At 42.1% G+C, this 15,706-nt stretch overlaps 1 protein-coding gene across 4 annotated transcripts in view; it reads right to left on the bottom strand.

Moving 5' to 3' along the window:
- Window positions 1-15,706, bottom strand: part of iars2 (isoleucyl-tRNA synthetase 2, mitochondrial) — a 19,236-nt gene extending 3,530 nt beyond the window's left edge. The window contains exons 1-17 of one of the 4 annotated variants that reach the window (XM_015381275.1): window positions 15,277-15,706; window positions 14,295-14,417; window positions 14,014-14,167; window positions 13,787-13,935; window positions 12,518-12,567; window positions 12,309-12,418; window positions 12,139-12,226; window positions 10,618-10,733; window positions 10,354-10,523; window positions 10,160-10,250; window positions 9,937-10,088; window positions 9,690-9,850; window positions 7,998-8,100; window positions 7,617-7,710; window positions 3,181-3,261; window positions 2,600-2,708; window positions 2,412-2,514 (exon numbers count right to left, since the gene is read on the bottom strand). In XM_015381275.1, coding sequence (XP_015236761.1) covers window positions 2,412-2,514; window positions 2,600-2,708; window positions 3,181-3,261; window positions 7,617-7,710; window positions 7,998-8,100; window positions 9,690-9,850; window positions 9,937-10,088; window positions 10,160-10,250; window positions 10,354-10,523; window positions 10,618-10,733; window positions 12,139-12,226; window positions 12,309-12,418; window positions 12,518-12,567; window positions 13,787-13,935; window positions 14,014-14,167; window positions 14,295-14,417; window positions 15,277-15,543 — 2,121 coding nt within the window. In that variant the 5' untranslated portion in view covers window positions 15,544-15,706. The remainder of the gene's footprint in view (window positions 1-2,411; window positions 2,515-2,599; window positions 2,709-3,180; window positions 3,262-7,616; window positions 7,711-7,997; window positions 8,101-9,689; window positions 9,851-9,936; window positions 10,089-10,159; window positions 10,251-10,353; window positions 10,524-10,617; window positions 10,734-12,138; window positions 12,227-12,308; window positions 12,419-12,517; window positions 12,568-13,786; window positions 13,936-14,013; window positions 14,168-14,294; window positions 14,418-15,276) is intronic. The other 3 variants (XM_015381274.1, XM_015381276.1, XM_015381277.1) reach the window with 3 other exon arrangements.

The following is a 15,706-nucleotide window of genomic DNA, read 5'->3' as shown; positions in this document are numbered from 1 at the left end:
AGTTACCTGAAATGTTTTTTTTTTCCTTTTTGAAATATTTGCTCTGCTCCTAATGGCCTTTAAACATTAGGGCTGGGACTTTAACAAGTTAATTCCAATTAATTACTCAGAAACACTTTAAGCATTTAACCTTTATGGGGCACTTATTTAAATACTTTAAAAATTAACATTTAAAGCCAACTGTGTTATTGGAGGACAGGACCTTGTTACTTTTGTGAAATTAAAAAAATATGTATATTTTATTATTTTTTGAGTTTTTAACCACACCAGTGGCTTGTTTTTTGGACAGTAGGCTAACAGGAAAGGGGGTATAAGAGAAGGGGAGAGACCTGCGGCAAAAGAACACAAGTAGGATTCGAACCCGGGTCAGCCATGTCGAGGACTAAGGTTGTGTGCCCTAACCATTGCGCCACCAAAGCAAAACCAAAAACATGTATATTTTGCAGGCAAAAATTAAGGTAAATCTAATAACAAAAAACGGTCACTTGCCCTAATATGTTAGGAGAAATAAAGAAAGCTTCAATATGAAACTCATGAAAAACAGTCACAGAATGAAAAAAAACAACGTTTGTTTTTGTTACAACATAACCCTAGAGCATAAATAAAAAATTAAAATTAGCGCAATAATTTTTTTAACTTTATTTTCTAACTTTTCAATTAGCTTTTAAGCTTTTTTCCTTAACTTGTTAACTTCTTTTCCAAATAAATTTATAGTAGGTAATATATCGTCAGGGACTCATTTAATTGGTCAAATGCCAAAAGAAGATGTACAGACATGTAGATGTTTTCAATCTTTTTTTTTTTCAATCATTGCACGCAGCTTCGGCTCACACTATACGACGAAACCGCAGGGTTTCCTCGTATAGTTTAAGTTTAAAGCTAACAATGCATATTCTGGCAATGTGCAGCCCGACGCTCTGATGCGATATGCCTGCTCAAGCTGTACGTCTAAAAACCATGTCGGACTCAGCTCCACAGTGAGATGGTGCTACTCGTCTATCAGGATGCCAATCGAGTAGAAAAGGAATATGAAGCTCACTTGAGAGAAATTTGTGCCTTGGCAATTTGTGCAATTTTGTGCTGAAAGCCCTAAAAAGAAAAAGGCGACGATGTATTTAAAGACATGGCTGAGCAAACGTGGCTACTACGGTCTGTCAGTTTTACAGAAAGAACTCCATTTCACCCGCAGCCCCGCCATGCTTCTGTCTTTTCACGTTAGAGGAAGATGAAGAATCCTGTTTGCGCACTGAGCGATTTGCCCACGACGGCTGACTGAATTTCAAACATGTTTGATTTTCTCCCGACCTCACGATTCCTGATGGGGAGGTGGTCATGAGAGGCTGATCGCTCCTTGTTACCCCCTGTACACTACACCATGTACAACGCATGATCAAGCTGAAAGTCAGTCCGATTGATAAAATTCTTGCACGACTGGAAAGTCGGCCCGAAAAGGGCAAAAAAAATCTTACAGTGTATGCCCGGTTTAAATGAACCACTCTGGCCTTTTTGCTGGAATTTCACTAATTAGCGTTTATTAAGCAATCCTTTATGCAGAGCTGAACTGCCCTAGATCTGTCAGTATTAGAAATTGAACACTCATCTCCTGTTTACAGCAAATGTAAAACTCCAAAAGGCAATATTGTGTTACTTGTTGCTTGTCATATATATACACTGCAAAAAATCAAAATCTATATAAGTATTTTTTTCTTAAAATAACTGCATTTGTTCTTGAATTGAGAAGATAATAGAGACATTTTGCCAATGGAACAAGACAATTTACATTGAAAATAAGAAAACACAATTGCATCGTCTTATTTCAAGTGCATATTATCTAATTATCTTATTTTAAGAGTAAAAATACTAATTTCATTGGCAAATTATCTCATTTACCTTCTCGGATCAAGGGTAAATACACTTAATTTAAGAAATTTGTACTTATTTCTAGATCGTTTTACCAGTGTACATTTCTTTTTTTTAAATCAAAATTAGTGGAAATAATTGTGTTACAATTTATGTTCATGTAGAGTTAATACTAGTGCATTTTTTTTAAAAGAAGTTGCATAAAATATCAGGGATTTCTAATTAAAGCTAAATTATTATAACTTTCAAACAATTTGATGGTGGAATAACTTAAATAATGGATTAATAACAATAAATATTTGCGTTGCTGTGTTCATATGATTATTCAATAGCTGAGGTCGGTTTATTTGTCAATATATGGTTTTCAATTAAAATACGAATTAGTATTAAAATACTTAATTAAGTTTTAATCTCATCTCACCACTAGTTGTAAAAATCACACAACCATCATTCTCTCCATGTCCTTCTGTTCTCTCTTGATATGTTTCTATATTTTAATTTCCTCTCCTTTTTGTTTGTCCGCAGAACGTATTTTTTCGCTCCTTACTCACCTTTGTTCCATTAATGACCTCATCAGGATCCACAACATTCCCCAGAGACTTGGACATCTTCTCTCCTTTCTCACTGATTGCAAAGCCATGGACCACCAGAGATCTACAACACATTACACATGTTTAATCTAAAATAGATGAAACTTGATCAAGTTCCTGCCTGCATACATATTTAAGAAGACACTCACTTAAAGGGGGCTTTGTTCCTAACGGCCACACTGGTGAGCAGGGAAGACTGGAACCAGCCTCCAAGCTGGTCCTTTCCTTCCACGTATACATCTGCTCTGGGGTCAGACTCTGCAAGGAGGCAGAGGAGAAGGTAAGGAATGAGGCAAAAAGATGAAGTAAAGATGCACAGAAGGGTTAGTTTCTATCCCCCAAAAAACAGAAAAGTCTGAAAGGAGCCAAGAAGACCAGCCGCTGTTAATCAGAAAGGGTGCATCCGTCCACTCCTGACCAAAAATAAAGGTTAGATCATCTACAAAGAGACCCAACCCATTCAACAACAAAAGGAGACAGAAAAAAGGAGCAGAGTTTGGACCAATCCTGGAAAAAGAAATGAAGGTGCTCAGTGAGGGAAAATATCCTGCTTCAACTCCTGCATGCAGACAGCTGTAAGAGCTTTACATTCATGCCAAGCACTTAATCTACCCCCCAAACTGGACTTTGGAAACAGTCTTTAAAGCACATAGACATGTTTGAGGCCAAGAGGAGGAGATAAGTGAAGGTCTGAGAGCCAGCATTCCCTGCAGGTAGATGTCTGAATAACCTGGGACTAGAGGTTTGCGAAGTGAGCCAGGAAGCCAGCTGAGACGGGATTCGGGCTCCTTGGGTTCCTCCTCCATGTCTTCTAGAAATCACAACACACCCAGATGTTTAAGAGACAAGCTCAGTGTAAGGACGTGTTATTTGGTCTAACAGTCGTGTGTAGTGGTTTAGAAAACATCTGGAGTTGCTTGGAATATGACCCACATTTATATAACCTTTTTATATTCTATTAGAATTTTCAAGTAAGTTTGAGTCGCTGGACAAGTAGAAGTTTATAAGAAAATAAACAATGGTTTGAGAAATCCTTTAGATACCATTCAAGGTGTAAGAATACTTTTGCTGGAGTTTTGCTTGATTTTGACTTTTGAATTGGCAGAAGATGTACTGAATGTTGGTTCTTTTTCTGACTTCTTTCTGTGTTCCACTATGGAAATTGCCTTAGGTGAGACAAACTACTGAAACTCCAATGGCACAAAGTCTGTCCCTGACAGAAAGTTTGGTATTTCCAAAGATGTACCTCAGGCACACAGGAAATTCCTTAACTTTGCATACGGGGGAAGAAGTTTATTAATACCAGGTCATCCCATTCAGGCTGTCAATGGCCCCAATGGTGTTCAGCAGGGATGTCAGGGGTCCTGCTAGGCATTGTGTCCTCGAGGATAACCATGACAATGGATGCATCGTTGACAGGATGGGGAGCCCCCTTGTCAGGCAGGTCTGAGAACGGCACCTGGGAAACACATCTGGCTGAAGTGCGCTTCACTGTGTTGGAACTTTGGGCCGTGTTTCTAGTGCTGAAACACTTCCTTCCTTTTCTGCAGGGTCAGCATGTGTTAGTGAAGATGGACAACTCAGTGGTTGTGTCATAATCCTGGCGCTGATGGTTGGCTTTGGCTGAGCCTCTGCTCCTGCTCACCTGCCTAATTGGCCCTGTGGCTGATTACTGCCGATCTGATTCACCTGGTCCCAGCAGCTATTTATGCTGTTTGTTTTTCTGCCATCAGCGCCGGATTATTCAAGCAGTCTCTGTGTGAGTAACTCTAGTGTTCTTAGTAAGTTTTCTGTGTTGTTAAATTCTGATCAGCTTTTTGCCCATGTATTTTTGTTTTTTGCCTGCTTAGTTTGATTTTTGGTCTGACTGCCTGGATTTTGCTGGTTACCGAACTGTTTTACTGACCTCGGCTTGGATTCTCCCTGGATACCTCTTCAGCTCTTGGATCACCTGGTTTCTGAAATTGTTCTGGGCTGGATTTTGACTTTTGATTATCCCATACGGACACTGTTGCTGGCTCTGCGTCGGCTGGCGCCAGCTTCCCCCACACTCTGCGCTCTGAAGCTGTAATGACCGTTGGCGGTGGACATCTCCCTCCGGGTTTCTGCTCTCAAAGTATCGGATTGAACTCTCAACCAGAGAATCAGAGAACCCGCTCCGAGGAGTTTCTGTCGTCCTCTTTTTGTTTTTTGAATAAACTTGTTTGAAACTTTCAGTTTGTCTGCTGAATATTGTGTCCAGGCTTCAGCGCCCGTTTCAGGTTGTGCATCAATCCCTTAAGCGGCATTCTGTTCATGGGAAGGAGTACCAGACTCTTATCTCTCCGGGCGACTCAGTTCCTAGGGACACTGAAAATAGGCGCTCTCTTGTCGCAAGGGAAGCCCCCTGTATGGGACTGGACTCTGCAGCCACAAGTGATGGAGCAAATTAGGCAGAGGAACGGCTGGGCCAGCATAGATTCCTTCGTCCCGCAAGACAACATGCAATATCTGTTGTTCTTTTCCCTTAAAGACAAAGGCGCACCTCTCAGGCTGGCTCGAGTGAGGAAACAGAGTCTCTGTTATCCTGATAGCCCCATGGTGGCGATCCAAGCTTTGGATGCAAAATATAATACAGCTTTTGGGGGGTAAGCCATGGCTGCTTCCTGTGAGGAAAGACCTCCTGTCTATGGCCACCAGGGAGGTTTACCATTCTCAGCACTCTGTCACTGTAATCTTGGCCCGTGAGAGATGCAACCTGAATGCTGCCAGTTTGCCCGAGCATGTCACTGATACCATTGACATGCTCGGGCACCTTCCACCAGTCATTATGGCTGTAAGTGGCGGCTTTTAGAGAAACGGTGCACAGTGAGACAGGTCATTGCTTTTCACTGCTCTGTAGTTGATATATTATGTTTCCTTAAGGGGTTAGTTGACAAGCACAAAGCATATCTCAATTATTATTTACCATGTCGTTTTGGAGACAAGTAAGTGGGGCAACATCCACTAGTGTGAAGTGGGCCGCCGTAAAATGCCTTTTGCAAGATCCCCGGTTCCACTTTGGGATCCATCGATTGTACCAGAGACGCTTTGCATTCACCCATTCAAGCCTCTGGAGGCCGTCTCTAAAATTAGTCTAAATAAAAAAGGTTCTTCTTCTTGTCCCGACCGCAGCAAAACTTCCCAATGGGCTTCAGGTTTTGTCTGTTGGCTTTTCATGTTTACAGTTTGCTCCTGGGCTTTCTAAGGTCTGCCTGCATACTAACCTGGTTTTTGTGTCGAAGGTGGTAGATTCTGCTTATAGCTGCCCTACAGTTCAGCTTAAGGCATTCCATGCTCAGTCTTTTTCCTCTGAAGGGGACGGACATCCTAATGGACTATGTGCTGTTCGAGCTCTGCACATGCATGTTGCCAGATCGGTTGGTGTCGTGGGGAAGCCCGTATGTCATCAGGGTTCTTCTCACTGGAAGCCATCTCTATAACCTACAGCTGTAGACGTTTGCAACCTCCTCATGGGTTCATGGCACATTCCTCTAGAGGTGCGTTTACCTCATGGGCCCTCTTCAGTGGCATTTCTGCCCAGGATGTTTGTTCTGCAGCCAGGTGGGCTTCACCCCACACGTTTATGTAGTTTTACAGGCTGGATGTCTCTGGACTATCTTTGACTTTGGTGGCCTTGAGCCAGGAGATGCAGGCTCTTTGTGAAGTGACTGATGGTACAGCGATGATCCTCTGCTTCAGGAAACATGTTTGCATTTCAAGAGTGGGCTATATCTCCCATAGTGAAACACTGGATGAAGTTAGAAAAAGAACTTTTAGTCACATAATCCCGGTTCTTTGATAACAGAGTCAGATGTTTCACCTGCACTGCCCTTCTTGAAAAGACGGTAAGAAACCATTCTAGAATGATTGTAGGAGTATCAGGGGGCGGGTCCTAGGTACAGCATTGCAACAATCAACCTGTCAGGGACAGACTTGGTGTCATTGGAGTTTCCGTAGTTGGTCTCACCCAAAGGCAATTTGCATAATGAAACACTTCGCTCCGTAATTAAAGAACTGGGGTTAAGTAAGTCGATCTTGTTTAAATGTGTTGCCACAGCAATCCATAGAGCTTCAAACAGATCAAAAAGAAAACATGGAAACAAAAAGCTTCCCTGCAGCTGACTGATAAGTTTAAAAGATTGTGTATCAAATAAATTTAATGACACACACCCAACTTGTCCTCAAGCTGGATCTTAACCAAGCATCTCCACCTTCAGACTTTATATGACTTAGAAATGTCGGCAATAAACCCAGTTTCTGACCTGGGATGTAAATCATTAAACAACTTAGTGTCAAAAAAATGATGAAGAGCTCTTCTAAAGTTTAGTTAAACAGAAACAGATCTTCAAGTTCAGAAAAAAACAATCCGGAAAATAAACTGTAAACAGAAAACACACATTTCCAGGTTCCAGTGCACACAGCATTTGGTTTAGAGCTGAAGTTCTGGAAAACTCTGCTCTGACACTGATATTTAACCTGTTGGTGATGATCCTATGAAAAAGGAGGAGATGAAAAACATGCATGCTCCAACAGAAACTGGCCGGTAACTCTGGTGAGGTTCACCGTTCTGTGTTAAAGTCTATCCAGGATCAGTGAACTGAAGCCTCCAGCATCAATGAAAAATCTGTTCCTCAAACAGAGGAGGTAAGTTATATCTGTCTCCTTGAACCCCTGTTGGCCTCAGCAGATGGCTGCTCATACTGAGCCTGGTTCTGCTGGAGGTTTCTTCCTGTTAAAAGTGAGTTTTTCCTCTCCACTGTCGCTACAAGCATGCTTAGTGTGCGGGATTGCATTTGAGTCATTGAGTCGATGCAATCAACTGGTTTTCCTTCGATAGAAAACTTTGAATCAGTTTGACTGGATGATCTGGTGAACTGTAAAGTGCCTTGAGATGACATGTGTTGTGAATTGGCGCTATATAAATAATTAAACTGAATCAGGTTTACAGATAAATGGTTCCGATTCCTTTTCCTCTGTCAGGAGGTACAGTTTGAAGTGCGGGCTTAAGACACATAAACCCGCAGGTTTCCCTCCTCAGCCATCTATCCTCCAAACCAAAAGTTGTTATAACAACCATATTGGACTTTTTCTCTGAAACATTGTGTTTAATCAAACCTGAACCCATTAAAGGAAATGTATTCATACCTTCCAGGACAGCCGCCCATGACGCTCCGCTGTCAAACCAGATGTCCAGAACATCATCTCCTCGAACATAGTCGCTCACAGGTCCTGCTTTACTCTGAAAAGCAAAAACATCCCAGAAAAATCTTAGAACATCTTATTTACAGTATTAACTCATGAGTGTTTTGCAATGGAATAAAAGTTGCATCCAATCTTATAAACACTTTATAAACATTTTGCTTACATCTTACATTTGTTTCCATTTGGGATGATAAAACATGGATATTACAAAACTTATGCAGAACTTATGCAGTTTAGCCGCAACTATATTGAAAGTTAAAATGTATTTCCTTTATCCAAAGGAATATTTAGTCTTACTATCACTTACAGATGATGCTAACTTACCTTCTTGAGAACCTCTGGGGGCAGCAGAGCCTCGATGGGAAGCTCCCACCAACAGTCGCTGCCTTTTTCTTTAAAGAGTTTTGCTATGTGGGACACAGTGTACCTGCAGAGGATCAATGGTTATCAGATCAAGTTTATCAACAAGAAAACTAAAGTCAATACAGGTGCTTGTGAGGAAATTACAGAGGTAATCAATAAAGAAAGGAGGAGGAGAAGACAACAACAGGCGTCAAACTGCTTCTGAAGGCTGATCTATGCTCAGAAACCAGGTCGTCTGCGTGTGTCGCAGTGAACGCAGGTATGCCCCGCCCCTTCCGCAGACACTCTGCTGCACCTCTTCCAAATTGTATATGACCGCAGACAGGAGGCCTCTGATTGGTCAAATCTGCATCCGCTCTACACTATGCCTATTTCCTGTTAGGTACCTTACCGGCTTGTTTTGTTTTTATGACCACCATTGTGGAAAACGACTTGTGAAGATGAACCAGCTAGAAGAGCGAGGTGCGTGAGAACGCTGGGAGCCTTTTTCAACCTAGATCCCCACTCTTTTTGGCCCTCATGTCCCTCCGTTGTCACACAGACTTGCCCCCACTTCCTCACCGCCTCAGCTGTATCTAGACCCACAGCTAGTTCGTGATATTCTGTTTTGCGCTGTGGCGTTGAATAACATAGCGCAGACCACGCTTCAATATTTGGCATAATTAAAAAATATCTGCAACAATCTCACTGCGACACATTGCTGCGGGAGGATAACCAGCCTTTAAGAATCAGGGAATTTATCTTTTTTTTGGTAGGGAAACAGCTATTCCAACAATTGCATTTTACACGGGTGAATAAAGTGAATGTGATTGGCCGTTTATCAGGGGGGCAAGATTGTTGTGGCGGAAGGTTCGCAAGCAATTTTGGTTGTGTTCGGTGTCTCGGAAGCATCTTGCTAACCAGTTAGCAACTTAGTGCTAGTAGGTTCCCAATGGGAAATTTCATTGGGACCAAGTAGCACTAAATTGGTGACTTAGAAACGACGCTGTCAAGGAACACTATGGACAGAGGAAACATACAAGTGGAGGAGAGTTTAGTGTCGGAGGTCGTGGATGAGTCTCCTCCGTTATCCATTTTTTATTTAGAGGAGGAAAGCGGGGACGAAGATGTTGTGGAAGAGGACGCCAGGGTGGCAGAAGCTTGGTTTGGTGTAGAAGGCTTCCAGCCGTACATGTTTGAGCCCTTGCCTCGCAACGCTGCCAGTTCTGTTAGCTCTACGCCTGCTGAAGACACAGACGTCCATCCCTGTGAACACTGGGACGGAACTCAATGGGAAAGGAAATTATTCTTTTTTTCTTATTTTAACCGTTGCGTATATTAGCTGCAACATATGAATCAAGATGCTATGACCAAAAAAATTTGATTGACAGATGACCGTTAATATATAACTAACTGGCCTGCATAAGATAACGAAAAAAAACCCCACAGATTTTAAGACAAGATTTTTTTTTTTTATGGAAATGTTCTAATTTTTGGGACATCATCTGATAAAGAGTACATTTAAATACATGTTTAAGCCAGAATGATTTGAAATCTAAATAAAATTGCAAAACAAAAATATTTATAGTTTCTACAGAAAAAAAATAATTTTTTTAGAAATATAAAAACAGCAGCAGACTATTGTTGTTTTAGTTTGTGCAGCGTTGGGCCTACGTGTTTATGAGAGGCTCCCCGGTCTCTTTGTGATAGAACACTGGGATGGGGACCCCCCAGCTCCGCTGCCTGGAGATGCACCAGTACGTCCGTCTGTCCAGCATGGCCAGCAGGCTTCCTCTCGCCGACTCTGGTAAAACACGCACCTTCTGCAGCGCCTCCTGCCGACGATGACAAACACTGAGTGAGAAGATTCACTGAGACAGGAATGAAACTATTACCTGAGCTCCTCTGGCAGAATGTTTACCTTTGCCTTGTGCTTCAGTGATGCAGTGTTGATAAACCACTGTTTACTGGGTCTGATGACCACCGGCTGCTTTGTCCGCCAGTCATACGGGTAGCTGTGGACACACTGCTCCTCCAGAACCAAAGCGCCACTCTCTTGCAGCGTGGAAATCACTAAAACAGGCGGTAATGTAGTTTTGAAAACATTTAGGAACAATAATGAAGGCTACTCAGACGCCATCTACCTCTCTGAGTTCCTTCAGTGAACACAGACAGGTTCTGCAGCTCCGGTCCTGCAAGCTCGGTGAACTTGCCGTCTTCATCCACCATACACTCCTTTAACCAAAGCAAATATTCACATAAAAATGCAAATAACACATCATTTAATATTAAAATATTGTCTTGTGTTAATTTTGTATGTGGAGGTAATATTGATTACCACAGGCAGATCAAACTGTGACGCCACGCTGTAGTCATCCATCCCATGAGCTGGTGCAGTGTGGACCAATCCTGTCCCTTTCCCCATGGTCACATGGTTGGCTGGCAACAATGGGATTTGCTTATCAGGAATGGTGGGGTGTTTGCAGATGCCACCTTCCAGCTGCAAACCTTCCAGAAAAAATAAATAAATGTTTGTAAAATAAGGCAAAGTCAAAGTCTAACATAACTGATTAAATTCAGCCGTGCTCTGAAATGGCTTCACCTGTGAAGGTGGCTACGGTCTGCAGCTCTGTGCCGAGCAGCGCGGCGAGGCTCGCCGTGCGTTCAGCTGCCAGCAGCAGCAGCTGGGAAGTGTCTGCCCTCTTTACCACAGAGTACCTGGAATCCAGAAACAGGAATCAGACTTAGGATCAAATTTTTTAGCATAATGGCCAAAGAATGCAGGATCAGCACAACAATGTGTAAAATTTGACCTTCACTGTTAAAGGTATAGTGGAGGATTTTTGCCACTCTGCCACACATGCACAACCCTGTACCTGCTCCTGAGAGGGAATGCCTATTAAACATGCATGAGCGCATTTCTCCTCGTGCACGCTCTGTTTAAAATCTGCTGTTTGCATCGCTCATACAAGCTTACTTTCCAAAAGAAGATTTGCAATTTTTCCACTATGTCAGACTGACCACTGGTAAGTAAAAATAGGGACGAGCATGTAGGACAGCCTTAACATATCACCAGAATGATTGACAATTAGGAGGACCACTTATATTGATGATCCACGCGGAAAAAGAACCTCCTCCACTATAAATTTAAAGGAATAGTACACCCAAAACATGATTAGCCTTCATTTTCTACTCACCCCCATGCTGAACAACACTCTGGAGTACTTTTTTGATATCTCAAATGCATCTGGAGATCTGGGAGGCTTCTTGCTGTCTGCTGACATTCAAATAATGGAGGTCTATGGTGACCGAGACAGAAAGGTCCATAAAAGTCCACAAAAAACGTGTCAATATTCCTCCATACTGCTCGTCCAATGTATTCCAAGTGTCCTTAGTGGGTAGCATCCAGAATTTCCACGAAACGAAGTCATTTAGAATGTTTTTAGAGCATAAACAGCAGTGTATAGGATTTCCTAAAAGCGCGTTCACGAGTCTACGGAAACCGCGGCAGACCAAACCAGATGAAAGTGCGCATTCAGCTCAGCAAAGAACTCATGCTCTTCCTCAACACTGAAGTCCTCAGACATTTTTCTTTCGTTGTTTCTTTCTTTGCACAGGTAAACAGCACATTTCTTCTTCTACGCTTGCATTATTGGCAGAGCAGAAGCTGACTGCGCACTTTCGTCTGGTTTGGTCTGCCGCGGTTTCCGTAGCGTCCTGAACGCGCCGGCGTGCGCTTTCAGGAAATCCTATACACTACTGTTTATGCTCTAAAAACATTCTAAATGACTTCGTTTCGAGGAAATTCTGGACGCTACCCACTCAGGACACTTGGAATACATTGGACGAGCAGTATGGAGGAATATTGACACGTTTTTTGTGGACTTTTATGGACCTTTCTGTCTCGGTCACCATAGACCTCCATTATTTGAATGTCAGCAGACAGCAAGAAGCCTCCCAGATCTCCAGATGCATTTGAGATATCAAAAAAGTACTCCAGAGTGTTGTTCAGCATGGGGGTGAGTAGAAAATGAAGGCTAATCATGTTTTGGGTGTACTATTCCTTTAAGGCTGAGGACTTTCCAGACTGAGAGCAGTCTCTTTGAACTTAGTGAGAACTTACTGGGCGTTGGGCATGTAGCACACCGCCTGGTTTGCAGGGATGGTCCAAGGCTGGGTGGTCCAAATCAACACCGAAACATTCTCCAAACCTAGCGAGACAACCACACAGTCATCACACACACCCTCCCCCAGATTATTTTAAATAATCTATAATGAGTGTGAATGAGTAACCATTTTCTGAGGCGATCTTGGGCGGCAGCGTTGCCAGAGGGAAGGTGGCGTAGATGGCTCTGCTCACATGCTCAGGGTTGTACTCCAGCTCGGCCTCAGCCAGAGCCGTCCTGTTAAAAGAAAACAGAAACAAAAAAAAGATAGCAGCAGGAAGGTTTGAAAGAGGAAGTTAACATGTTCAATACATGGACAGCATGTTGGTGCCATACCTGGATGAAGGAGACCAGAAGACGGGTTTATAGTCCTGATATACCAGACCCTGGAGAGCAATGGAGGGATGGCAGCATCAGACAAAGTTATTTAAAAGTACTTTATTAGCTAAAGGACCTAGTTCAGGTTAAAGTTCACCATTTGAAAACCTTAAAGGGTTACAGTACTAGAATGCAACGAATATTTTACATATTTAATTTGCATAAACATGCTGCATTCTCTAAGGCTCCTTTCAAATATCCAAGCATCAAGAAATCAGATCCTCAGTAAATATCTGAAATTTAAAGCAATATGAAGGCAGAAATTTACAGTTTAAACCTCATGTAGGGGAGGTCTTCAACAGGGGTCTGCAACCCCTAGTGGGTCCACAGAGGTACTGCATGGGGGGGTCGCAAAAGTTTTGGTTGATTAAACTTTTTATTTATTTATTATTATTTAAACAATACATTTTAACATTTCTGTCAATGAAGATTTGCGTCATAGTCTGCGACACGTTTCAGCGCGGCATGATGCCAGGCCAGCGGCGGTGTCTCAGGCCATGGATCCCAAAAGGGAAAAAATGAAGACAGCTGATGAGAACAGAGGATTTAAAGAAGAATGGACTGAATCATTTGCTTTTATTATCAATGCGGAAGGATTGCCTCTATGTTTGCTTTGTAATGAGAGGTTGTGAAATAATAAAAAGTGTCATTTGGAAAGGCATTTCCAGGGAAGGCTGCTAAATATGCAGCCGATCACCAAGTTGGTAGAAAGTGTGCAATTGAAGAACTTCCTGCATGAATTAGAGGAGGGCAAAGATAAGATTTAACAAGTGGATTGAATCTCTAAACTCCACAACTGCTGCTGCTAGTTTGGTTGCAAGCATAGAAAACCATTCACAGATTGACCAGGTAGCACCTTTATGCAGGTATTTGAACTTTCTTCCATTTTTTAAAATTTAAACAACACAAAAAAATCTTTTTTGTGTTTCTATAATTTCATCAATGCAACAAAACTTAATATAATAAATATTGTAATGGAATTAAAACTCTAAAGCGCCAAATATCGTACAGCAAACTAGTCACAAGATGTGACATTTACTCCAGAAAAAACATATAACCAAGAATGTGTATTCTATATTTAAGCCCACGTTGTCCTTTTTTATAGTGGGCTAATGCAACATTTGTTTTTTGTTTTTTTTGGTACAATATGGCTCTTTGAACAGTTTGGGTTGCCGACCCTTGAAAAGGGGAAATTACACTTTATGTTTGCAGAGCACTAGTGCCCACCTTGTTATGCATTTCCTGGAAGAGCTTTAACTGAGCAGCCTCGTAAGCCCCATCGAAGGTGTAGTAGCACTGCTCCCAGTTGGCCATGACGCCCCAGCGTTGGAAGGCAGCCTTCTGCCGAGCTATCGCCCCTTCAGCAAACTCCCGAGCTGGAGAGCAAAAATACATCAACATTAGAACAGCTGGAAGTCTCTCTGACTATCAGGCAATAACATGTTCACACTCACCTTTCTGTCGTATCTCCAGAGGACTGAGGCCGCTGGTTCCTAGTTCTCCCAAAGCTTTCAGCTCTATAGGGAGGCCATGGCAGTCCCAGCCTGGGATGTAGTGGACCTGACGTCCTCTTAACACCTCAAAACGGTTACGGATGTCTTTGAGGATCTGAATAAGATTTATAGAAGGGTTTTTGTGACTTTTATGAGCAAATTTGAAATGTTCTGAGAAAAACCTGCCTTCTTGGAGCAGCTTTAAAACGCAAGCAGATCAAACACAACACTAAAATAATTACTTTGTTAAGCGCGTGTCCAACGTGAGGGTCTCCATTTGCATAAGGGGGTCCGTCATGAAGGCAGAACTCTTTTTTGGCTTTCCTTTCTCTTTGCCATGAATACAAGTCTGCAAAACCACATTCCTGCAGAAAAAAAAAAACCAGCAAAAGCATTCAACCAAAATAAAACACAGAAACCGCTTTAACTGAAATATTTTTACTGTTTTTATTAAAATGACTATGGATGATGTTCCAATTAGACCCAGTGACGAACCAGTTATCTGATTTGTTTTATCCAGGACTGTCAGTGTAAGCTACAAACTAAACTGCTTATGGTGGAGAGCATGACTGATTATAAACCAAACACTTTAACAAACTCTACCTGAGCTGCTGGAATCTACAGCTCCTCCACAGTTTGGTGTCCTTGCCACTAGTCTGACCAAATCTCTCTCTCTATTTATTTAGGTGGTGCAATAATCTTTTTTTGTTTTTAGGGAACAAAAATATGACCTTAATATGCACTAAACTAAACAGCATCTTTCTCCTTGATGTATATAGAGTTTTTTTTAGGTCTTTTTTTTTTTTAGGTGTTCAAATGTTTTTCGCTATATAGACCCAAAGGCTTCAAAGAAATTATTATTCTGGAGTTAAACTCTGCAGTCTGAGTTATCACTAGGTCAAATCAACCATTTTAAAGGAATTAAGAACAGAGGGAGTTAATTATGTATGCATAAGAACAAAACCACAGTCCTACTTCTACTTTTTAAACAATTCCCCCTTGTCATTTATGATAAATAAAATCTAATATTTATGCTTGGAAATGTAAACATGCCCCTAACCATAAAAAAACTTATTAACTGAAAAGTTTCTCCAATTTTATATTATGTCAAAGCACAAACTCTAATAAAATACAGGATTTTCTCTGTTGCATCCTTGAGCTAAAGTCATGTTTTGCAGACAGACATTCAGCAGGGATTTGTCGGGGCTTTGTGAACCACATTACCTGCTGGATCTGAAGCTCCCGCTCCACCAACTTCTGTCCGGCTAGTTTCATGGGGAACTCGGTCTGAGGGAGGAGTACGGTGTCCCGGTACAGAGCCTGGGTGGAGGCTGGGTCCGCGGGCTGAGCGTTACCTTCCCCGGAACTGGCAGCCCTTAAGCGGCTGGAGGTGCAGGACACCGCGCGGCTGAGAAGAAGGCCTCCCTGCTGTGACCTCCGTCCCCATCTAGCCAGCATCTGGTATACTGGCGACACCCGGCACAGCAGCATGGAGAGGGGAGTCAATTCAAAGGGTAAAAATAAAAATAAAAAGGGTAACACTACCAATAATTAAAGCTAAACTGGTCTGTGTCTGCTTTACAACTGATGTTACTCAGTGTGTTGTCATATTTCGTCCTTCTAGTTTGATTAGTTTGTGTTTCTCCCGGAAGAA

The sequence above is a fragment of the Cyprinodon variegatus genome, unplaced genomic scaffold, assembly GCF_000732505.1.
Source record: "Cyprinodon variegatus isolate N-32 unplaced genomic scaffold, C_variegatus-1.0 Scaffold230, whole genome shotgun sequence".
Classification (NCBI taxonomy): Eukaryota; Metazoa; Chordata; class Actinopteri; order Cyprinodontiformes; family Cyprinodontidae; genus Cyprinodon; species Cyprinodon variegatus.
The sequence above is the reverse complement of the archived record's forward strand: the minus strand, read 5'-3'. Positions and strand labels throughout refer to the sequence as shown.